Here is a 24,090-nt window from a genome sequence, read left to right as displayed (position 1 = left end):
TATCTAGATTTCAGAAGATGTATGGAAATGCATGGATGCCCAGGCAGAAGTTTGCTGCAGGGGCAGGGCCCTCATGGAGAACCTCTGCTAGGGCATGTGGAAGCAAGATGTAGGGTGGGAGCCCCCACACAGAGTCTGTACTGTGGCACCGCCTAGTGGAGCTGTGAGAAGAGGGTCACTGTTCTCCAGCCCCCGGAATGGTAGATCCACTGACAGCTTGCACTGTGTGCCTGAAAAAGTCACAGACACTCAATGCCAGACCATGAAGGCAGCCAGGAGGGAGGCTGTACCCTGCAAAGCCACAGGGGCAGAACTGCCCAAGACCATGGGAACCCACCTATTGCCTCAGCATGACCTGGATGTGAGACATGGAGTCAAAGGAGATCATTTTGGAGCTTTAAGATTTGACTTCCCTGCTGGATTTCGAACTTGCATGGGGCCTGTAGCCCCTTTGTTTTGGCCAATTTCTCCCATTTGGAATGGCTCTATTTACCCAATGTCTGTACTCCCATTGTATCTAGGAAGTAACTAACTTGCTTTCAGTTTTACAGGCTCATAGGCAGAAGTGACTTGACTTGTCTCAGATGAGACTTTGGACTGTTGACTTTTGAGTTAATGGTGAAATGAGGTAAGGCTTTGGGTGACTGTTGGGAAGGCATGATTGTTTTGAAATGTGAAGACATGAAATTTGGGAGGGGTCAGGGGTGAGATTATATGGTTTGGCTGTGTCTCCACCCGAATCTCATCTTGAATTCCTATGAGTTGTGGGAGGGACCTGGTGGGAGGTAGTTGAATCATGGGGGCAAGTCTTTCTCATGCTGTTCTCATGATAGTGAATAAGCCTCATGCGATCTGATGGTTTTAAAAAGAGAAGTTCCCCTGCACAAGCTCCCTCTCTCTGCCTGCCACCATCCACATAAGATGTGACTTGCTCCTCCTTGCCTTCCTCCATGATTGTGAAGCCTCCCCAGCCATGTGCATCTGTAAGTCCATTAAACCTCTTTTCTTCCCAGTCTTGGGTATGTCTTTATCAGGAGTGTGAAAATGGACTAATAGAGACAGCATCCTTACAACCTCATTTAACCTTAATTACTTCCCTAAAGGCCCTATCTCTAAATACAGACACATTGGGGGTTAGGCTTCAACATACGAATTCTGGGAAAACACAACGCAGTCAAAACCTCATGCAACCTAACCCGTTCACATGTTCTGAGGATAAGGACATGGACATCTTTGGCCAAGCCATTGTTCTGTCTGCTGTGATGCTGTACTTTGAATTGCACACCCCTGATGGTGATATGCTCGGGGTCAAATGAGGTGAGTCAGGGCTCAGACTGGGTGAGCCGGAGGAGGAGAAAGACACTGTGTAGGACAGCTGCTCTTTCGTCTTTTTTCCCAAAGTGGTTATAATAGAAGCTTGGGCCACTTCCAAACAGAGAACCAACCTTCCTCTCTGGCACTGGTTCAGGGAATAGCAACATGAGCACTTAGTCAGAGTAAAAGGTGGAAGTGGCCATGGTGTCAGGGCCTCTAAACCATGGGTTTATCAAAATAGCAGCACTGTGGTGGCTCGCAGGTGCCCAGAAGTTAATCTGAGCACTATTAAACAGTGTGTGCTGAACAGATCCTGGACAGGGGCCTGGGGGTCAAGTACTCCATCCTTGGTTTTAAAATTCTCATTTCAAAATAGCAGAATGCATGGATCAGACAAGAAATAAGCACAATGTACTATTTGTTATAAGGGAGCATGTCTTGAAAAAAGTCCAGAGAGAAGCTGATTCCCAGAGTGGGGAAAACCTCTCATCTTTATGTTCCCTTTCTATCATTCATGAAGGTCGCTGGGTTAATCAGCCCATTACTCATCATTTGTGCGTCAGGACACACAAGAATGTAGCCATCTTGATAAAAGGCCTCATTGCTCTCAAAAGGAAATAATTAGCCTAGAGGGTAAAAGACTTGCAGATTCCAAACCTAAAAAGAGATAGGCAGTATCTCAAATAGGAAAACAATTCAACTGCAGCTCCCTTCTACCTTGTCATCTCAGGGAGGTCACCTCTTACTGCTGGCCAGAGGCTTGTTAATGAATGTTTACCCAGAAGTAGCTACCATTCTGATATCACCCAAAAGACCAAGCACTGAAAGTATAAAAGAAAGGAGACTAAGATGATTAATAAATACTTGATGTCCTTTTCCCATCCCATTGAAGGCATACACACATATGGACAAATATTACATTAAAGAACAAATTAGTAAATTATACTACCACCAGGTGCGGTAGCTCATGCTGATAATCCCAGTACTTTGGGAGGCTGAGGCAGGTGGATCACTTGAGGTCAAGAGTTTGAGACCAATCTGGCCAACATGGTGAAACTCCATCTCTACTAAAAATACAAAAATTAGCTGGATATGGTGCCACATGCCTATATTCCAAGCTACCTGGGAGGCTGAGCCAGGAGAATAGCTTAAACTCGGGAGGTGGAGGTTGCAGTGAGCCGAGGTCTTGCCACTGCACTCTAGAATATGTGACAGAGCGAGACTCCATCTCAATAATAATAATAATAATAATAATATGATATAAAAGCATGTGTGCTCTTCATGTTATATAGGTTTGTAAAGGAAAAACCCAACCACCTATACATTAACTGAGATCTAGTCTCAGCCATATCCTGAACACAATGTCCATGTGTCAAGACAAGAATTGAAGCAATGCACACTGAAGTAGAAGTCTATTATTCAACCACTAAACTGCCCCTTCCTATGCCTATGGAATTTGCTAATTAGTAATAAGACATTGTTAATCAATTATAGCACTGTTTTCTGCTGAACCCTGAGGAAACTGCATAATCCTAAGACAGGGTTCTAGGCAGCCACTACCAAGCATTCAAGGTTAGCACTAGAAATGATACCTATTTGCCTTCCTGGCATGTAACATTCCTAATTTTTCCCTCTCTACCGGCTTCTTCTTTACTTCCTCCAACACACATAAAACTTTATATTCAATAATAAATAGTTGTGGAACGCCTGCTGCACACCAGTGCTGTTTAAGGCAATAGGAAACACAGAGGTAACAAGAACTAGCATAATGTAACTTACACTTAATGAGGGAGACAGACAATAACAATCATTAAACAGATAAACAAGTTTTTTCCAGACACTGATCAGTGTCTTTTTTAAGACACTTTAAAAAAATTAAATCAGGTAACGTGACAAAGAAGGACTAGGGGTAGGGGACATAGGCACTGGTAGAGAGGCCAAGGAATGCTATCTAAGCAGATAGTGTCAGATCGAAGTGATAAACAGTAAGACATCAACCACACAAGGAGAGAGGGCAGAGGGGTTTCAGCAGAGGGAGCAGGAAGTACTAATGTCCTGAGGCAGGAATGAGACAGATATTCAGGAAACACACAGAAAACAGATGTGGCTGGAATGCACTGAGCCGGGGAAGAATGGAACCAAATGACGCTGGAAAAAAGCAGAAGCCCAGTCACAAAGGGCTTTGAAGGACATGTCAAGGAAATTACACGTTATCCTTAGTGAGATGAGAGGTCAGTGGGGAATTTAAGCAGAAGAAAGTACTAGACGATTACTTTTGCCTACCCGGAAAAAATACTCACCTGCTCCCCTTTGCTCGTCGTCTTTCTCTCCATCTCCCCACATTCACAGCCGACATTCATGAGTGGGCCTGTACCCACCACACCATTTCCTCACCACCAGCCTCCAGGAACTGGGTAATGTGTTCCATTTCCTGCACTGTCTCCAAAACTCCTTCTCAAAGAGTTCTGATGGCTTCCTTTGTGCACATCTCTCTTGAACTCCCCCTCCCCAAGCACTTCACTCACTCACAAACTTTTACTGAAGCCCTGTTTTGTCCCAAACTTTACATCATTCCCTGGGGATCGTCCTTTTGTCAGCAAGAAAGATAGTCCCTGGCCCTCAAGGAACCCAAACTGTGACAATTAAACCAGCCTGACCACTGAATTCTAAGGTCTATGAAAGTAGGCACTGAGATGAACACGGGAGACTGCAGGAGCCTCTCAGTTCATCTGATGAAGGCTGAGTGAGGGGGACAGGCAGGGCAGAGGGAGGAAGCACTGCTACTTGAGACATGGGGACAGCAGGAGTGAGCCAGGCTAAGGAGAGCACCATATTCTAGACGGTGGAAACCAGAAGTGAGAAAGTACCTGGCAAATGTAGGAACTGAAATGGTTCACATGGTTCAATAGGCCAGGAAGCAAATTTCCTCCCCATTATTAACGTGCTCTTCCATAGCAGTTTTCTTCTGTTGATTTTATTCATTCCCTTACAAATGCTTTTCTTTATAATAATGTATTGATAATTTTAAAATATGAATGGTCATTGTGAAAGCTGATGAAAAACAGATAAGAAAATTAAAATGAATATCAGCTACCTGTTAATACAATGCTGTATTTCTTCCTAATTCTTTCCCCAATGCTATCTCTGCCTCTGCCTTTGCCTGTTTTGGTAGAGAGGACATTCACTTGTGTGCCTCCCTTTTTTTTTTGTTTAATATTATACTGTAAATATGTTGTTCATAATTCATATACTTATCATTTATTAAGAAATCCTCTATTAATAGATACAACGTTTTTTTCTAAGTTTGTCCTAGTAGATATGATTATTCTTGTACATAACTCTTTGTTTACATCATAGATTCTGATACCAATTTCTGGAAGTAGAATCAACAAGTAAAAATGAACGAGCATTTCTAAAGCTCTTGGTACAGATTACCAAGTGCCCTCCAGAAAGGCTCTGCTAATTATGCCCCAGCAGCATCAAACGAGTGCTTTATGCTACTCCACACCCTTGCTAGGAAGAAACATGGTTGTTTAATTAATTGTTGATATTTTGTGGGTTAGAAATAAACTCATAGCTTTAATTTTTATTACTGTGATTTACAATTTAAAATTTTTTGGTCCATTTATGTTGCTCATGTAAATTTTTTGAAGGTGTTATTTTCTCTTTTTTCCACTGGCAAATTAGCATTTTTGTTACTGATTTTAAATGCCCTTTATAAATTACATTGCATCTGTAATTTTATATAGTCACACTGTAAAACACTTTTTTTCAGCCTATGTTATTTCAATTACAAAAATAGCAACACAAATGGTATCCTCAGAACCCTTCGTACCCTTATCCCCACCTCACCTCACTTCCTAAACAGAACTTCTGGTGGAGGACCATTCTTCTATCAAATGATCTCTCTCAACTCCTCCCAGATGGTTAGAAGTCCTCTGTCTCATGGAGTGGCACCATTTCCATATGGCTTCCCTCCAGTTTTTCTCCATAGGAAACCAGAATGATTTGTGTGTGTGTGTTTTGTTGTTGTTTTTTGTTTTTAATTTATTGTAAATGCATCAATGGCTTCCTGGTGTAATCAGAATAAATTCCCAGCTCCTCCAAATGGTCTTGCGTGGCCTTCTCCAAGGTCCGGCATTGCATTTCTCTCCCTCCTTATCTTGCACGTGCTTTCTCCTGGCTCACGAAACTCCAGACTTGCAAGCCTCCATCCCATGCTCTGGCTTGCTCTTGAGCTCCTTCCTCCTTCAGAACACCACATCCATGCCACTATGCCAGAGCGGCCCTTGCTGACCTCCCAGTCTGTTATTGTTTCTCACAAATCTAGCTGCTTCTCATGCTGGGCACTGCTTACAAACTAAACATTTTATGATTGTCTGGTTAACAAGTACCTCTCTTACTAAAATGCCATCTTCAGACACCACTTGTTTTTTTTCTTTTTTCTTTTTTTTGATTGTTTGTTTTTGCCCGTGTGTGCCCAGTGGGAAGGATGGAGGGAAACAAGGGAGAGGATTCCACTGCCTTCTCAACTCACTTCTACTCACCTTGCAGTTAGCAGAGAGATTGCCAGTGTCAGCTTTTGATAAGGGTGATCTTGCCCAACCTCAGGTTAAAGAGGACTTTGTAAGGGCAGTGACATCTGGCCCGGGCTGAGTCTCACAGGATGAGGCAGAGATTGGCAAATGCACTCTAGACAGAGACAGCACATGTGTCATGGCTACAACAACATGGCACATTTGAGAAAACCACAGGACAAGGCCTGCCTTCTGAAGAAATTATTCTCCCTTCTTCACCCTGCCATCACCCTGCCACAAACCCAGTCTCTTTGCCCATCCTTTGCATTATGCCAAAAATTATACACATAGGTGCTCAGTAAATACCGGATGACATACGAATGAATGATTCATGACATCCCTCAGTTACAGCAATTTGCTTCTCCTAGAATATCCTTTTTCTCTCTCTCAATCTGAATTCCATCAAGACCTGGCTGGAGACCCACCTTCTTAAAGCTATTATTATCCGAGAGCAACGCAACGCAAATGAGCTGCACTTATTCTGAATTTCATCTTTCAATGTTCTAGACTTGTTTAATATTTTCTGTCTAATCTTGTCTTCCTAATTAAACATAATGTCCTCAGAGGCAGGGATTGATCTCCTCCTTCTCCTCCTCTTTCACGTCTTTTATAATTTTTTGTTTTGTTTTGGTAAACTCAAATATGCCAAATCCATATATACCATCTTACAGAGTAAAAGTTTAAATTCTATGAAAGACAGGGAAGAAGAAAGGGAGGGAGGGGGAGAGAGAGTCTGCCTGGCTTGCTCTTGAGCTCCTTCCTCCTTCAGAACACCACATTCAGCCACTAGGCCAGAGCGGCCTTTGCTGACCTCCTAGTCTGTTATTCTTTCTCACCAATCTAGTTGCCTCCTTCCCTTCTTTCCTTCATTCATTTTAGTCTTAATATAAAAACCTAGTATGTAAAATCCCCCCCCACCCCATTTTTACAATCTTTTTAAAATTTAAAATTTCCTGAAACAAATTTGAATTAATAAACAAGATTTTACCCAAAGGCTTCAAATCTTCAGCAAAAGATAGTATACCAGTGCTTCATACTTTGTAACCAAAGGCATTACTTTGCAACCTTTTCTTTTCTTAAACAAATAAGATACTGTGATTCCTTTTGATGCAATGTAGCAAACTAGACACAAATAGCAACAACTACTTTCCAGACACAAAGAGACATTGTTAATTCTACCTTAATGCAGATGGGCCTGGACTTCCGAAAGGGCTACTTCCTGATAAACCCATCACAAACTCAAAAAAATTTTAAGTCGACCTATTGTAAATCAGAGAGCATCTGTTTTTCTGTATCCTAATGAGCCCATTTTCTTTAAATGTCCATCCCCACCCTGTGGGCCAGTCTGCCATCTCTTGCAAACACTTTCAGCTGGACTTCCTTCATCTACTCTTACCCTTCTCAGTACTTTCCTACAAAGGAGCCAGAAAGAGCCAATCTGCTCATGGCATTTCCTCCTTAAAAATCTCTTGGTGGCTGCCTTGCTTATAGGGTAAGGACCAAAATCCTTAATAGCACCTACCTTGGCATGTTCCAGTTCCCAACTACCTCACCAGCTTCGTTTCACACCAAGTTCTCTCATTCTCTGGGCTCTGGCCACATAGCCCTGACTTCAATTGGTCACCTTATTTCCTCTGGCTACTGGGTCTCTTATTCATGCTCTTTGTTCCTCAGCTCAAAAGCTATTTGTTTCCTAGGGAAGCCATCTTTGATCCATACAACATAACATTGCACACACACTCAACACAACATGCTTTTTCTTCATAGCACTTATTACTTTGCAACTATTTGTTCATATAATTATCCATATAATGTTTGCCTTTCCAACCAGTCTAAAACTCCCTTAAAAGGCACTGTGTGTTTTGTTCAGCATTATATATCCCTAGTGACTACAAGATTCTGGGCTATAGGAGGCTTATTTAATACATATTTGACAAACAAATGCCATCTGCATTTTTTACATATATATTTAAAGCTACCCTAGCCAAAATTCTGATAAACTGAATTTTACGGACAAGGGAAATTAAGTAGGGTGTTCCTCTTCAGATAAAAAGATGACAAATTAGCCCAAATTTACTCATATGTTTATTTGCTGCAGGTCTACATAAATTGCTTATAATTAGTTACATTTCTCCCAAAACAATTGAAAACAATTCAATGAGATTTACTTAAATGATTTGGGGCTTTTCATGGGCTTTTGCTTTGCAAATAGCATACTTCATTTTTACAAATGAAGAGAGAGTCTTAATATATAAAACTCCTCAAACTTAGGAGGGGAGATAAATTGAGATAAAAAGCAAGGAAAGACACAATATTTTAGTTTGTAAAATTGGTTTATTTACAAATTGGTATTTTAAAATTGTATTTGAAATTTTCTTTTATATATTTCCCTGGCAGGCATTCTATATTTCCTTAAATATGGAGGCAAAGGATAGGAAACCTGAGTAAATTTAAGAGATTTACCTGCTGCTACAGTCAGTAAAATTTAACTTTTAATCCCTGAGAAACAATAAAGTGTCAAAAATAGTATTTTCATACTTTCAAATGTAAAAAAAAAATTTAGCAACACAGAAAACCAAGAAGCTACTATAATTAGCCTCTCCACAAGTAACAATGAGAAGTCACTCTCTTGCAAATTAACTGAGGGTGTGTGCACATGCATTAAGTTATGAGGTGCACTTAAGAGACTATGATGCTCTAGTCCTCAACTTTTTAGTTTGTCCCATTTGAAAAATATTCCTGGAAACTGGTATGTAACTTAAATAATAGAAATGTCCATTGCTAGCTCAACTTCCCCCGCTTTCTAAACTTTTGTGTGTTATGTATGGTTATGGATTTTCCCTTACTGTACAAGATCAAAATTATCTGATTACAACTTAAGCCTCAAACTGCAATGTTTCTGTAAAGTCACTTTGGAGCAAGTCACTTCAGTTTCCTCAAATATCAAATGAGGATAATTATAGCTCACAGGGATGTATAAGGGATAAACTGATGTTCATGCAACACCATGAAATCTCCAAGGAGCTTTCTATGTAAGGGGTAATGCTCTCTGGAACATGTGATAAAATCACAATATATTCCTGCTGCTCCTTATTATAGATGACTTAATACTCCTAAAATGTCAGCTTTCTTCAGAAGAGTAAATATTAACTCATTAGTTTCCTCATTAAGCTTCCTTGAGACACATGGGAAAGGCAATTATGCCCCCACCCCTTATATATATGAAATGTACCACAGATATTAAGGATGTGACCATAGCAAAATAGTAAGTCAAAGTCAAACCAAGTAAGGAAACAAACCAAAGACTTTGCAGTACGATGCAATCTTCTCATGTATGTGCAACACACTGGCAGTCATTTTTCATTTTGGACAGTGTTAGCATTACTAATGACAAGTGTTGATTTGCCTAATAACCCAAAGGAAATGAAGTGTACTTCAAACTTAAGAAAAAAAGGAAAGTCACAAATACCTTCCTCAAATCCCTCTTAATGCTCTTTTCAAAACAGAAAGTAGTCAAATCAATTTTCCCTTCTAACAGACCGATACCAATGTCAGCTAGGGACATTTTCTAGAGCTACTTTGAAGGCAACTTTGAAGTTCCAAGAATATTTCTTTGTGTAGCTGTTGATTCCAAAAGGGATAGGATTGTAGAGACTCAAACAGAACAGCACATTGATCAATTTTAAAAAGAGCTTTTGAAAGATGTGCTAAAAGGAAAGGGAATGAGTAGGAATTATAATCTCCTGAGTCAGTCAGTCAGTCAGTCAGTCAGATCTGGACAAGAAATTTTAAATTTACATTGCCACTTTAGCACCAATTTTCAATTTTGTACACAATGCACATCTCTTAACACTTACATTTCTAAATATATTGGATTTTGGGATTGGTTTGCTGGTTGGATTTTTTGCACTGGGTGTGAACTTTAAGAAGCAAGATTAGCAGTAACGAAAATCTATGGCCCAGGCTGTGACGAGACAATTGGGAACTCTTACAGCATTCCCTTGTTTAAGTATATCCCAGTATTGATGCAGGAAGCCACACTAAGTTAATTCCTTGGCTGTTGGTAACAGAAGGAAAATAAATAAAAATGTGAGGTAGTTCTTTCCACAAGAGGGAAATATTTGACTACACAATATCCCTGCAATGTCTGACAAATTACTAGAGCATCTGCTTGCTGTCATCTGTAAGTAAACTCTTAGCTTGGTATTAACTGAACCTGACAAATCATGAGCTAGTTGCAGTTCCTAGGCCTTATTTTCTGAGCCAACCAAGGCAGGAGACACTACAATACAAAAAAATATGAACCACAGAGACCACCAAGTACAAAAACTGCAAACTCATAAGCATTAAAAAACATTGGGTGGAGCTGGTTAGAACACATTAGAATAATTTACCAGAACTTGTGCACAGAAAAGAACGAAGACTAGTGGGGAATAATTGACAGGCTCTGCTCTCCCAGCTTAACTATCATCGTGAAGTTTAAAAGATATGAAGCTCTAGCATAATAACACAGCAGAGGCTATATATAAAAAAGTTAATATAAAAATCTTAAAGGTAAAGGAATAGAATATCCTAGGAAAAGCAAGAGCTACTCACTAAAACCTTTGTCTTTCCACTTGGAATCTGCATACTTATATTGAACTAATAAAGTACTGCTATGAACAAACTAGTAGAATGAATTATTTTAACTTCTCAAGACACTGATATAGAGCTATCCATTTTGCATTCTAAACCCTCTCCAGGCTAATTGACAAAGGATAATACCAGAAATAGATCAGGAGTTAAATTATAGTTAGAAAGGGGAGAAAAGTAAGGTAGGACATTAAAATTTTATTCTGAAATTATCTCTGGCCACAACAATAAAATTTAACAAATATTCACTAAACAGTCTTACTCCTGTCATCAGCTGTACAATACATACAGTATCATAGAACTGGCCACTAGGATTAAAATCCACTAGAACATATTTAATGTTAAGTGGCGACAGCAGCATCTCACAGAAATTTTTACATACATATATACACAGTCCACATTCAACCATTTTCACATATTTTCAGTACACACAGTTGCAGCATATTACAGTCACATGTCTAAGTTGTTGCTCGATAAAAACCCAAGCCACTGCCTAGACATAACTGTAGCAGTTGAGCTGAGTATAATTACAATTAATTTTATATATGTCCATAGCAGAGAGATGTACAAGCCCCTAAGAAACAGAGTTCACAAATACTTTTTTTTAATGCTATTACAGCATTATGTTGGGCAATATTAAAACCTTTACCGAGACCAGATCAGTTTTTTTAAAAAGTCTTCTGCTTACCAGAAATATTTTGATGAAAAAAATTACAAAATGAATGCTCTCCTTAAAATAATTCACACTTTAGGATTCCAATATGGCCCAATGCTACTGATGCCTAAAGTGTTTTCTAACATTCTGATGGAGTCATTTAACACGACCCCAAACCACCCATTAAGTTTAAAAGTGGCTTAAGTGCCTTGCACCCAAATTGTAAAAATCCCTGGCCATCCTTACTAGAGCCAGGCACATATAAAAGGAATGCACTTTGGTTCATACCAAATGCCCTGGGATTAATCACACTATAAAATTAAATGGTTTGAGGTAAATTTTACAAATACAGTTGATTTTGTCTAGTGTTAGCATAACAAAAAAAAAAAATGTAAAATCAGTCTGATGTTAAGATACAACAAAGACCATCTTTAACCCCTTAAACATAGGAAGTCCCTGTGTAACACTACCTGATGGTTATCTTTTTTCAGTGCCTGAAGATGAGTCATGCCTTATGGTTTTTATTAAGGCCTGTAACTAGATATTTAAGACAGATGTATTTTTGCAGAGATGGGTTCCATCCTTACTGACTAGTATTCAAAGAGTTAAAGAGGCCAAAAAATGCATGCCCTACAATATGGCATTCAGAACAAAAGGCACATTGTTAACACTAAGGGCACAATTTCTCCTCTACTGTTAATCTACAATGTCTTGCACCACTGTTGTTCCACTGCTGGAGCAATATATTTAAGTGGTAATGAACACAGTGGCGGTGCAAGAAACAGAGCCAAATGAGACTGCCAAAGACAAGACAACACTGTGCTATTCCTAAAACTGAAAACAGCGCCGACATCCCTAGACAATGGTAACCTGTGAGACCAAAAACTGTTTCCAAGCCAACTCTTAATAGCCTATCTGAGCCCTTCATTAATTTGTTTTAAAATCACAAAGATGCAATTTTTTTTTGACATGACAATCAAACTAGAATTTTATTAAAGCAGCGCTATCACTAAATACTGAAATGTGGCAGCTCTTGTGAATAAAAAAATTTCACTGTATTTGGAAAAAAAAAAAGAAACCCCCACAGTGCTGCATATTATAGTTTGGTATAAAAGTTTCCGGTTTCCATTGAGAAATAAAGATAGTCCCAAATTCATTGTTGGCATCTTAAGAACCAGTTTTGTGCGGTGGGGGAAAGACAAGCAGTATTAGTCCATTTATAAATTTTCACGTGTATCATCATTTTATAGGGAAATTAATAACGGCAGACTCAGGTTTGTATATTTAAACATAAATGTGAAGATAACTGGAAATGGAAGAGGAGCATTAGAAGAGGAAAACAGCATTATGTTTTTATTGATTTAATGTCCTAAAGAAGCTAACCATCATTAAGAGGCTGGTGATCTTACAAAGCCACCAAACCAAGTCTTATACTTCTTATGCCTTTAAGCCAAAACCTAATACACAGATCCTTAAATTCTATACACCGTTGACTGGGAGTATTGTCACGTAAGCATTATTTAAAATGTAACTAACATATTATTGCACTTCCACAGATTACACAGAAATGTGTATAATATGCTGAGAATTTGACTAAGGGAAAAGAAGCTATAATTTCTAAACACAGAAGTACAAATTAATTTATCAGTGACACCTTAAATAGTAAAGCAAATATCTATCACTATTTTAATAAGCTAACCTTATTACTGTTTTTTTTGGCAAATATCTGAAATATTTCCTGAGCATTTTTGTCCACCATCAACCAACGAAGCCTAAAGTGTTTTTTTCAAAACTTTTTTTTTTTTTTAAGATAAACTGTAGGATTATTACTAAAGAACTTAACCGGAAACTTTCTTGGCCTCACTGGGGACCATGCTTTTAAGTACTTGTAAGTCAATTTACAGGTAATACAATAATCTCTGTGCATATATAAGCTTACTTATCTTAATTTGTACAACCCAAAACCTATCGTCCAAACAGGCAGAAATCTTTCTATATTAAATTGCACATACTAAAAAATTTGTTTCACGTGCCTTGAAATTCATATACATCATTGCTCATACATTAGTGATAAAATACTGAAATTTCCACTGTGAAAATAATTATTATTCAGAGAAGAAAATATTCTTTTACCAAACTCTCAGTTACTTTGCCAGATAAAGTGTCATTCCCACAAAAATAATCAGTGCAATCCAAAAGAAAGTAAAATAAAATAGAGGAATGCTATCTCTGGGGTTCTTCTAATGATATGAAGAATAAGTCAAACCATTTAACTTGAGGTTGAACTTTTCCTCCTCTACACATGTTGTTAACATTGGCCTTACTGAACAGCCAAAGTGACTTCTGTTTGTCAAGAGGATTTTCAACCCTCTTTCTTTTTAAAGAAAAAGTTGATAGTTTCCCAGGCTAAGAGAACCTTACAGTGGCACCTGAAAAGTGTGAACTCACTCTAATCTGCTAAATCTTCTTTGGAACTATGGAAATCCCCACCTTAAGTAGCTAGGCTGCTGTTCTTTTTTTAATTGGAACATGAAACAATGGTCATAATCACAGCTGAAATGTCTCTTTTCTGTATTAACAGTCTGGGATACACAGTTGAAGGAAGAAGACAAACTAAATGCAAGCAACAGATGTGTGGTATTAAAAGAGGAACAGAGAGGAAAAATGCAGAGAAAAGGGAGGAAGAGTTCATGGAATACAATTCTAAATTTAGGTGCAAAAGCAACTCTGTAATATGAGGCTTCTTTACAAAACAGCTTGCCGATCATACTAGAAAATTTGGAGGAACACACACGTTTCCATTTCCATTTATCCACTAAAAGCTGCTTTGCCAGTTTTTAGACTGTCAGAATGCTAACTGGGCAGTTTAAACCTTGGGGATCTTATTTTGTTATTTGTTTCAGCACTAGAGAAAAATCTCTAAGGTACAGTTTTACTTAGGATATCACTTTCATTCTGACCGTTCTCCTCCCACTACCCCACCACCCAAATTTATGAAAAACGGAAGCAGGACATGCTACACCTGTGCATGGACCTGGAGCATGGAGGGAAAAGGAGGGCCTTAAGGGGCTGTCACCCTGGGGAGGATATAACATGAACCATAAAAACATAGTGAATGTCTTTGACACCAATCTGTAAATGCGTGGCAGTCATGAAGTAATCAATGGCCTGCCACTGATGTTATTATTCTGCCACACTAAATACAGTAAGGCTCATTGTACTTTTAGAACACAAAAAGTTTCCGAAAATATAAAAACTTAAAGCATTGTCCTCATGTATTTTATAAAAACAAAATGAACAACTTTCTTACATTAAAATTAAGTGCTGAAAAGATACAAATGAGTAGAGTTATTGAGCAAATAAAAACAGGTCTGAGCTACCCCTTTTCAACCCAATAAGGCTCAGCAAAGTTGTATCTTTCAGATTACCAGCATCAGGGGACATGAGCTCAGCTAACGAGTTTTGGCAACACTGTCCTCTGCTGAATATTCCCGTTGGCATCTGTCATCTGCGCCAAATTAGTCCTCAGTTTAGAAGCTGAGCTGGAAGGTGGAGGTAACTTGGATATAGATGTGATAGCACCGGTGCTCTCAGTTATCCTTTTCACTGACGTTTTCTCCCCGGTGGGAGGCTTTGGCAATCGCCTCCTCAGCCAGGGGTGCCGCAAAGCCTGGCCTGGGGTCATGCGCACTGCAGGATCCCACTCTAAACACTGTTTTAAGAAGTCAAGGAAAAGGGGATCGTCACACCCCTTCAGCGCGTTCCCCCACTCTCTGCTCTCCGGTGGGCCCCTCAGTTTCCCCCTCCGGGAACGGCCTCCGTTGAGGACCACAGAGCCATCTGAGAGAGTCGTGACAGTGCAGTAACGGGGGTAACCCTTGGAGCTCACAAAATTTTTGGCTCGTTTGGACGCATCCAGCAGTTTCTGCGAGGGCATGCCCAACAGTTCAATCATACAGGCCAGCTGGTCCCCTTCATCCTCCCCAGGCAAGAGGGGGTAACCCGTCAGGAGCTCTGCTAAAATGCAGCCCAGGCTCCACATGTCAATGGGCATGCCATACCTGGCCCCAAGGATCACTTCTGGAGCCCGGTAAAAACGCGACTGGATGTACGTGTAGACACGCTGATGCTCGTAACAACTGGAGCCAAAATCAATCACTTTAATACCGCTTCTACCCTGCTGCTTTAACAAAATGTTCTCGGGCTTAAGGTCACAGTGAATTATTCTGTTTTTGTGCAAAGCATCCAAGCACTGCAGAATCGAGTGGGCAAACTTGCGAACCAAAGGCAGGCTGAAGCCCTGGAATTTATTCTTCTTGATGAGTTCATAGAGGTTCATGCTCAGCAGCTCAAACGTCATGCAGATGTGGTTGCGGAAGGTGAAATTCTCCAGCATATGGATGACATTCATTGTGTTATCCTTGTCCTGCTTCCGCAGGTGTTCCAGGATTCGGATCTCCTCTGCTGCTTGCCTGTGGAAGCGCTTCTCATTCCGCACCATCTTTAGGGCCACGTGCTGGTGGACTTTGTGATCGTAGGCCTTGACCACCTGCCCAAAGCTCCCCTTCCCAATGACCTTGAGGACCTCGTACCTGTAAGCCACATGATCATGGGGCACCTGCACATATGATCCCTGGTCATCATCATAGCCACCATTGTTGGGCCCACCTGTCATGCCCTGGCGCTTCTTAGCATTTAGACCCAAGAAATATATTTCAGGGTAGCTGAAAATCTCATGGTGTTCAAAGGCTGTGAGTTTTTGCATGTATTGCTTCATTGCTTGTTCAGGTGTCATGGGGGTGGCTTTCACCTTCCCCATGCCTTCCATGGACTTCAGAGAGGTGGAGCTCCCCTGCCGTCTATGAATGCTGTCCAGCTGCCGCTCTGGCACCACTGGCAAGCCCGTTTTTCCCACTGTTGTAAGCCCATTTGGTTGTGTCGTGAGCACTGTCCGCTTGTTACTGTTATCCTCAAACAGCTGTTGAACCTGGATCTGTCCGTGAGGGTGGCTGCCAACATGAAGGTGATCATTCATTGTGTGTTTACTGCCGCCAATCTGGAATTCAGATAGGAAAGATAAATAGAAAAGAAGAGGTGTCTGTTCAAATGGGGTATAATTCACCCCCATCAACAACTACCCGCTCCACCCCACCTTTACAAAATCCCATTTGGATTGAGTAAAGGCCACAAAACATGTGATCCTGAAAAATGGACCTCATAAATGCCATGCCTAACAGACAAGACGGTTTGCTGTACATATTCAGGGTTCCCCACGGAGGCAGAGACCATAACTTTATCATTCTATATCTAACACTTAGTGTAGGGCCTGGCACATCATAGATGTTCCACTCAATCCACACTTGATATAAAAATGAAACAGGATACAGAAAAAACATGCACACATAAGACTCTATGTTGGCTCCTCCACCCCCAGATTACAGTACCTTTCATATTTCATCTAGTAGTTTATTAACATGAGGACAGGGACCATGTCTGTCTTGTTCACTACTCTTTCCCTAATACCTAGAGCTCTATCCTGAAAATACTTCATCACCAGTACTTCCCCTTTCCTTGAAAATCTGATGAAACCTAAGCGCACACATGATCCAGTGACAAAAACAAAAACCCTGTGTTTTAGGCTTGAAAGATTCCCATGTAGATATGCACCACAGTGTCTTATAAACCCTGAACCTATTTTTAAAAGTTTCCAGGCTTTACTAACTGTAATAACCATTTAAGGCATTCAGCCCAACAAACCAAGCAATGACCACACTGTTTGGCCTTCCTCCGGAGGGGTCAGGGGCTCAGCTCTCTGAAGATGTCCATTTCTATGAGCTGCTGGGATACTCAGGTTTCCAAATAGGAATCCAAAGCAGCAACCTCTTGTTTCAGGTACGCATGCCATCCCTGAGCATTCCTGTCTACCAATGGTGTGAGCCAAGGGGCCCCAGCCCTCTACTGACAATCTTCTTGGGATTTCCTTTAAGCATTATGACTGCTGAGAGGTAAGGGGTAGGAGAGGACTGGCAGCCAGGATCCTCTCCCAGTTAGGAATTCCTGCCTTGGACAACCCCAAGTCTTAAAGCAGCCTGGGAGGTGATTTTTGTATGAAATCTTACATCAACTTGTCATAGCAATCCACCTCATTCATTCAACCGGTGTTAACTGAAGGCTGGCTGCCAAAGTGACAGAGTCCCTGCCCTCCAGGAGCTTACAATTAAGTAGATGAAGTCTGTTGCCATCAGTATGTTTTCTATTATCTCCTTTTAAATCCTACTTTTAGGGATTTACATACTACTGAAAGAGCAGAAGGGCTGTGTATATGTAACACAGTAATTCAAAAAATGATTTGGGAACACCTGGATTATAAAATGAAATTCCAACTCCTTCTTACTAACAGACTAAGATGTTCACATTTTCTTTATTGGATACATAATACTTTATTGGATACATAATAGGCACAATGACTGTGTGGAGAGTGAGCTTCCTCTCTGCCCACTTCTAATTAAAACAAAACAGAAGACAATACTTGGGACCTGTCTGACTGTGACTTCATATAGGCTCAGGGATATCATTTCTCAGACTTATAACTGAGCTTTTTTATTAAACTCACAGATGATACTCCATGCTAGCTGATCTTATATTCAGTAAGAGTAGCTAGAAAGGTTATTTTACCCTTGTTCTATGCCAAAAGCAGGGCAGTCCATAAAAATGAATCAGGCAAGTCTTGGGCGTATATACAAGAGGTACAGACTTGTCCAATGCTTTTCTTCCCCAGCCTCGCTCTCTACACCCTCTCCTGTCCACTGTGGTCTTTCAAACACTAGGGAATAAAGGGGCCTGAATCAAAACATCTCTCTCCTAAAGAACCATTATCTTCAGAGTGGAGTGGTGATATTTCAGAAGAAAATCCACATTACCTGTATACATGCTGTATAAAAGCATAAAGCTGCTTCATTAGGACAAAATTAACCTTGGGGCTTTAGAGATTTCTAAAACACAGCAAAAGCCTCCAAAATTTACTTTAAGCAATTTTTGTTTCGCATAATTTAATACATGCTCACAAATGTTTTAGTAACTAAAACTAACGAGACTGCCAAGAAACAACCATCCTCTGTATCTCCAAATGCCTTCTCTTGGTCTCCTTTGCAGCATCAACTACTGGTTCACCTAACCTTAGGTGGGTTCAAGAGTTCCCCAGGGTTCAAGCCTCGATTCTCTTGGCTTCTTACTCCCATAAGCCCCTGCAACTGATCCTGAACACAGCCAGGGCTTCAGCAACTGCCTATGGCCTGAGGTTTGCACATTTGTTCCTTGAGCTCAGACCTGCCAAGGTGCTATCTCCTGAGTGCAAGACACACATATCCAACTATCAATCAGCTCCCTCTCCCATAAGCAACTCAAACTTAACTCATTATTTTTCTACCAAACTGGTTTCCCACTCCCATAATCCTCCATTTTTGATCAACAGAAGGCTTCCCCTCCATGTAGTCACTCAGGCTATCCACCTGCAAATGAATCCTCCGCACTGTGCACCTGGAAAACCTCTCAACACCTCCCTCACCTAAGATGCATCATTACTATCCCATGCCCTTTCCATCAACGCTGCCTCATCTCATTCTCCTGATGTCTTTCACTGGGACAACTGAGGCAGCATCATAACATGCCCCCTTGCTTCTAAGTCTAGAATTCCTCAAATCTCTTCTCCATAGTGCTTCTAGAGTTAACCATTTAAAAGTCTCAACCTGAGACCACTCTTGCTTTTAAGCCCAAGGCCCATGGTTGTAACCTATTTCCATAGCTAATGCAAGAACTTACCAGTAAGAACACAAGGCTCTACAATGTAGAGGCTAAATGATCTGAGTCCTTCCATTCTCATCAACTACTGTCACTCTTCTCTCCAAGAGGAACAAAGCTAGATAGCCCAGGACCCAAAAAACACCACACACTTTTACACTCCTCTGCTTTTAGTGAGGTCATGTTTCATAATGGTAGATTTTCAGTTAGACACACATTTAATGATCCAGCTCCACCATTTACTAAATGTGTGACCCAGGGCAATTTATTTCATCTCTGTTAACCTCAGTGCCCTTGTCTGCAAAAAGAAGGGAACAAAGTTACCTCATTAGGGCTATTAGGGGGATTAAATAAGGTAGTATGTGTAAAGCGCTTAGTAGTCAGTCAATGAGAGCATTATTATTCCCCTTTCCAGATGTTTCTTGGAATCTCCTTTCTCATACCTAGGTGATTCACCCTTCAATGCATGGTTCAACTCTCACCGCCTGTGTAAACCTTCCCTGACCTACTAAACAGCTACTTCTCTACTCAGAGAGTATTAATCTAACACTTACTTCTCTTTACTGCAATTGTTTTAACATCAGACGTACTCATTTGGCTTTGAGCAATTCCAGGGCTGGGTCCCCTCTTATGTTTCTAAGTCCTCATTAACATAAACCCAGGCATATAGTAAGCCCTCAATAAGTATCTTTGGGATGGAAGAACACATGTCAATAGATCCTCCTTGTTATAACACTCTTGCCTCTCTTGGAGTTGTTCCTGAGAACTACATTGTGTACCTTCATAAGGAAACATGAAGTCAATGCCCAGGGAATTGAGAAATGTCCCTGGTGACCTAAGTCACAAGATGTTAGGCTTGCAGTGCATCAGTACAGACTTGGAGGCAAAGGACCTCCAAGCATAAAGTACCTGTAGCAGACACATCAATCACACCATGTATAAACACTTGTAGCAAACACATCAACCAAACACCTAAAAGCAACACATGCAATCTTAAAAGTTTCCCAGATGTTAGAGATTCATTTCAGAAGCTTTAGCAAAAGAAGACTTTGAATCTCAAATATTGCAGGACTCTAAAATCACAATCAAGCTCGAAAGCACAATTAAATGACTTATACAAAGTGGGGCAGAGAGCAGGGCTGGGGTGCTGAGGGACTACAAACGCCAGAACGTTTCCAGAATAAATGTCAAGACTACATCATAAACTTAAGGATATTAAAAACCTCTCCCTCCAGCTCAGCCTCTTGAAGTCTGAGATCATGACTTATTCCAATATGTCCATGTATTGTACAGTGTGTGTCACATTTAAAAATACATACTGAGGCCAAGTGCAGTGGCTCACACCCGTATCCCAGCACTTTGGGAGGCCGAGGCGGGTGGATCATTTGAGGTCAGGAGTTCATAACCAACCTGGCCAACATGGTGAAACCCCATCTCTACTAAAAACACAAAAATTAGCCGGGCATGGTGGCGGGCGCCTGTAATCCCACCTACTTGGGTGGCTAAGGCAAGAGAATCACTGGAACCCTGGAGGCAGAGGTTGCAGGGAGCCGAGATGGAGCCACTGCACTCCAGCCTGGGCAATAGAGTGAGACTCCGTCTCAAAAAAACAAAACAAAACAAAACAAAAAACAAAAAAACATAATGAAAGCAATTGTTAAAACAGCTACAATTTATGGGTTCAAATCGAGAGACCTGCAAAGGCTTCTTTGATCATGAAGTACTTTGGTATTAAATATTATATAAAAACAATAACCAGTTTGGTAGTTTTCATTTCTTCCAATAAGAAAATGGCAAAGAGCAGATATTTCACTGTGATAATAGTTTTGGGTGTTTAAAAACTTTTCTGAAGTCATCTCAGAAATGCTATATAGTATTATGGTAATAGAACTGAGTCCAAAAAGACTGGAATTTTAGCTCCTCCTCAAACATTCTGACAGTCTGTGTGGCCCTAAGTAAAGTGTCTACTTTTTCTTCAAAATACTGCCATTTTTTAAATGTGTATTTTAATTCAAATTATTTTATAAAACTGATAACTGGAGAGCGTTTTACACAGTAAAAGTTATAAAAGTTACACATATTTTAATATTTTTGAATTTAAAATACTTCTATTAACAACTGCCAATTGACAATAGAAAAATAATAGGAAGTAACAGGCACACTTCTATCTCTCACACAAACAGAAATAAATAACTAAAGTGCAAAACAACTTATGCAGGAGATATAAAACAAGAGGGCAACGGACTAGATAAATTCCAAAGCTTATAATCTTTATAATCATATATTTGACCTGCCTACTATATCACCTGTAAGAGAAAATGTGGGCAAGCTCCTATGACAAGATCATTTTTATCTCCTTAATGCCCTCCCCACCCCCCATTCATTCTAGAAGTTCTTCCTAGGTGTAATTACTCTGGAAATAATAACTAAAAATTTATAAAAATCTGACAGACATACGAGAATATGGATCTACAAAGGTTCTTGCATTTACAATGAGGCTAGTACAATTTCCTAGAATTAGCAGTCTCCATCAGTATATTAAAACTAGATGCAGGAGGGTGTAGGCTTTCACTCTGGCCTTGATATGAACTGGCTGGGGAATCTTGATGAAACCGGTTACCTTGTCTGAGTCTGTTTCCTCATCTATAAATTGGAAGAGTAGAACCAGATAAACTCTGTGCTCCTTTTAACCCTTCCTGTACTATGAAATCTGCGATGTTATAGAAATAAAATCAGAACTAAACCACCATCGAAACCCTAATTCACACCTTCAAACTCAAGCATCTAATAATTAACAGCATACCGAAGTTTACACACACGTTAAAAACAAGTAAATCTGGCACATGCCACAGCAAAATACAGGCCTCCATTATGAGGAGTACTGAGAAGCACATTCACATCCTTCCTTTTCTGGTGCACCACAGGCTCTCCCTCCAGTGGAGACTTGTCGTTTTATCTACTTTCATTACATGTATTTCAATGGCAAAGAGGCTTTGATCAAGCAAAGCCCATCCTTACAAAATTGGAATCCACATGCAAACCAAATAGCTCTTTTTCCAGCTCACACCATGTCATGTGATTACATCAACACATAGAAAAAAAAACTGGATATTACATTTTCCAAATTGTCAGATGATCCCAAACAAAAAAATCTAAACCCCTAAAATCAATGGCAGTTCCTTAACTAAAACATCACTGCAACAAGAACACTTAACAGTAATATACAGCATCATCCATCCTGCTACCATCCACAGTCCAACACAGATGAGTTAACTCCTGTGCAATGAATTCCCAGCCCCTGGGACCAGATAGGTCAGGACAGAGAGACAGACAGAGGGAGGGGGAAGATAGTAACAGCAACAAAACATTTTCCTACGAAACTCGCACACATCTTTCCAGGTCTAACAGGTGCAACTACAGTCTAGACATCCCCTCACAGTTCTCTGACAAACAAGTTTCCCCATATGTCCCCAGAGCTACTCCGCTGTAGGCCGGGGGACGGCCTTTTTTTCAAGAACTCAACTTTCACTTGGCAAATAAAACCAATTCCTGGCAAGCATCCCTCACACAGAACCATCTTAGGCTGTTCCTGTGGAAAATCCAATTGGGAAAAAAAGACCTCCAAACCATCACCTCCTCCAAGTGCAGATCTCCTCCAGGCTGGCCATTACCATCCAAGGGTGATCCCTGGGAGCTGAGAAAAGGTACACGCTTAAGTCGAATCCAGCTTGCCAGTCTCCACAGCCACGAGCAACCAGTACCACACTGGCCTCTCCCCTCCCTCTGGGCCCTGAGAGACCACAGCACCTGTTAGGTGCTTTTTCCTTCCCACCTCCAAAGCAACGCTTGTCCTTTCCTTTTGAATAACGTCCAACTGCAGAATCCTACAGGGGTGGCTTGTTTTGACTGCTGCGGCGGCTCTTATTTTTGTTAATGTTAATTACAATTTCTGCTGTGCTCAAACCTGTAGCACTCATAAAACATGCTTACACACGCGGGGGACAATTGGCGATGCTCCCTGCTGGCTGGAGCCAGGCCTGGGAGGCTCTTTAGGGGATCGATTTTCCAGGCAGGCCGGTCTGGCTGTCCCCTAACACATATCTGTTTCTATAAATACCCACTACCCACGGGGAGGTGGGGGAAGGACAGAGATGTTTACCGGGTCAGGGAAAGGGAGCTCTGGGATGCAAGGACGAAAAATGAGTAAAGAAAGAAAGCAGCAAGGAGGAAGTTCCTAGGAAGAGAAGCTCATGGGTGGGCGGGCTCCGGAGGGGAAGTAAGGGGCCCACGCCACGAATCTTCCTTTGTGGCTGCAGCTTTGGGCTCGCCCAAGTTAACGAGGGCGGCGTCGAGGAGAGGCCACCGGCCCGGGGCGTGGGGCTTCTTGTATCTCGACCCCTCTTCTCCCGGGGTCAGAACCCTCCAAGTCCGGGTGCTTCTGCCTGGGGCCCCTCCCGCCCCCACCGCCCGGGCCGCCCGCGGGCTGGGTCTCACCGTGAGGGCTGCGGCGGCAGCGTTGCTGGCCCGGAGAGGCGGCAGGGCGATGGGGGAGGGCGGGCCGGTCCCCACTCCGCTCCGGGTGGCCCCCGCACCGAGCCCCGGGGAAGCCTGAAGCTGGCGAACGGCGCTGTCCCCACCTCGGCCTGGAAGCCACGTGCGGGAGGAGACAAAAGAGGGTCAGGGGGGAGAAAGTCACCCAGACCACCCCCCACCCCACTGGGCAGCGACACCCCTCTTCCAGGGAAAGACAGAGGAAGACACCAGGGCAGTACAAACGGGCGTTCGGGTCACGGCTCCCCAGCGCACACCCACGGGCGGGGCGCGGGCAGCTGCAAAGTTAAGTCGGGCTCTGGCGCGCGAGTTCGCGACCCGGCGGGGAAGCCGGACCACGCCGCGGCTTGGCGGCCCACGTTGCAGACGGCCAGCGGCCGAGAGGTGGATTTGGACAGCTGAGCAGGGCGCCACGGCCACGCCAAGCCCCGGGCAGAGCAGGGCGGGGCGGCAGGCCTGGATGGTCCCCGCCCGGGCCCCTGGCAGGCAGAAGCCTCTTCGGGCGGAGGGCTCCCCTCGGAGGGGCCTTCGGGGCCGCGCGCAACCCTGCGCGGAGCCGGGGCG

At 41.7% G+C, this 24,090-nt stretch overlaps 1 protein-coding gene across 1 annotated transcript; it reads right to left on the bottom strand.

The window, feature by feature from the left end:
* Window positions 1-8,205: 8,205 nt before the first annotated feature.
* DYRK2 (dual specificity tyrosine phosphorylation regulated kinase 2) lies at window positions 8,206-23,726 on the bottom strand. Its single transcript, XM_017876188.1, has 2 exons — window positions 23,470-23,726; window positions 8,206-16,234 (listed from the first exon to the last, which is right to left on the bottom strand). The coding sequence occupies exon 2, from the start codon at window positions 16,211-16,213 to the stop codon at window positions 14,627-14,629; it is 1,587 nt and encodes a 528-aa protein (XP_017731677.1). The 5' UTR covers window positions 16,214-16,234; window positions 23,470-23,726; the 3' UTR covers window positions 8,206-14,626.
* Window positions 23,727-24,090: the final 364 nt, after the last annotated feature.

The sequence above is a fragment of the Rhinopithecus bieti genome, unplaced genomic scaffold (genome assembly GCF_001698545.2).
Source record: "Rhinopithecus bieti isolate Rb0 unplaced genomic scaffold, ASM169854v2 scaffold_9919, whole genome shotgun sequence".
NCBI lineage: Eukaryota > Metazoa > Chordata > Mammalia > Primates > Cercopithecidae > Rhinopithecus > Rhinopithecus bieti.
The sequence above is the reverse complement of the archived record's forward strand: the minus strand, read 5'-3'. Positions and strand labels throughout refer to the sequence as shown.

Bases quoted from the DNA above. Each gene is read 5' to 3' on its own strand.
- DYRK2 (XM_017876188.1), bottom strand. From the start codon at position 16,213: ATGAATGATCACCTTCATGTTGGCAGCCACCCTCACGGACAGATCCAG.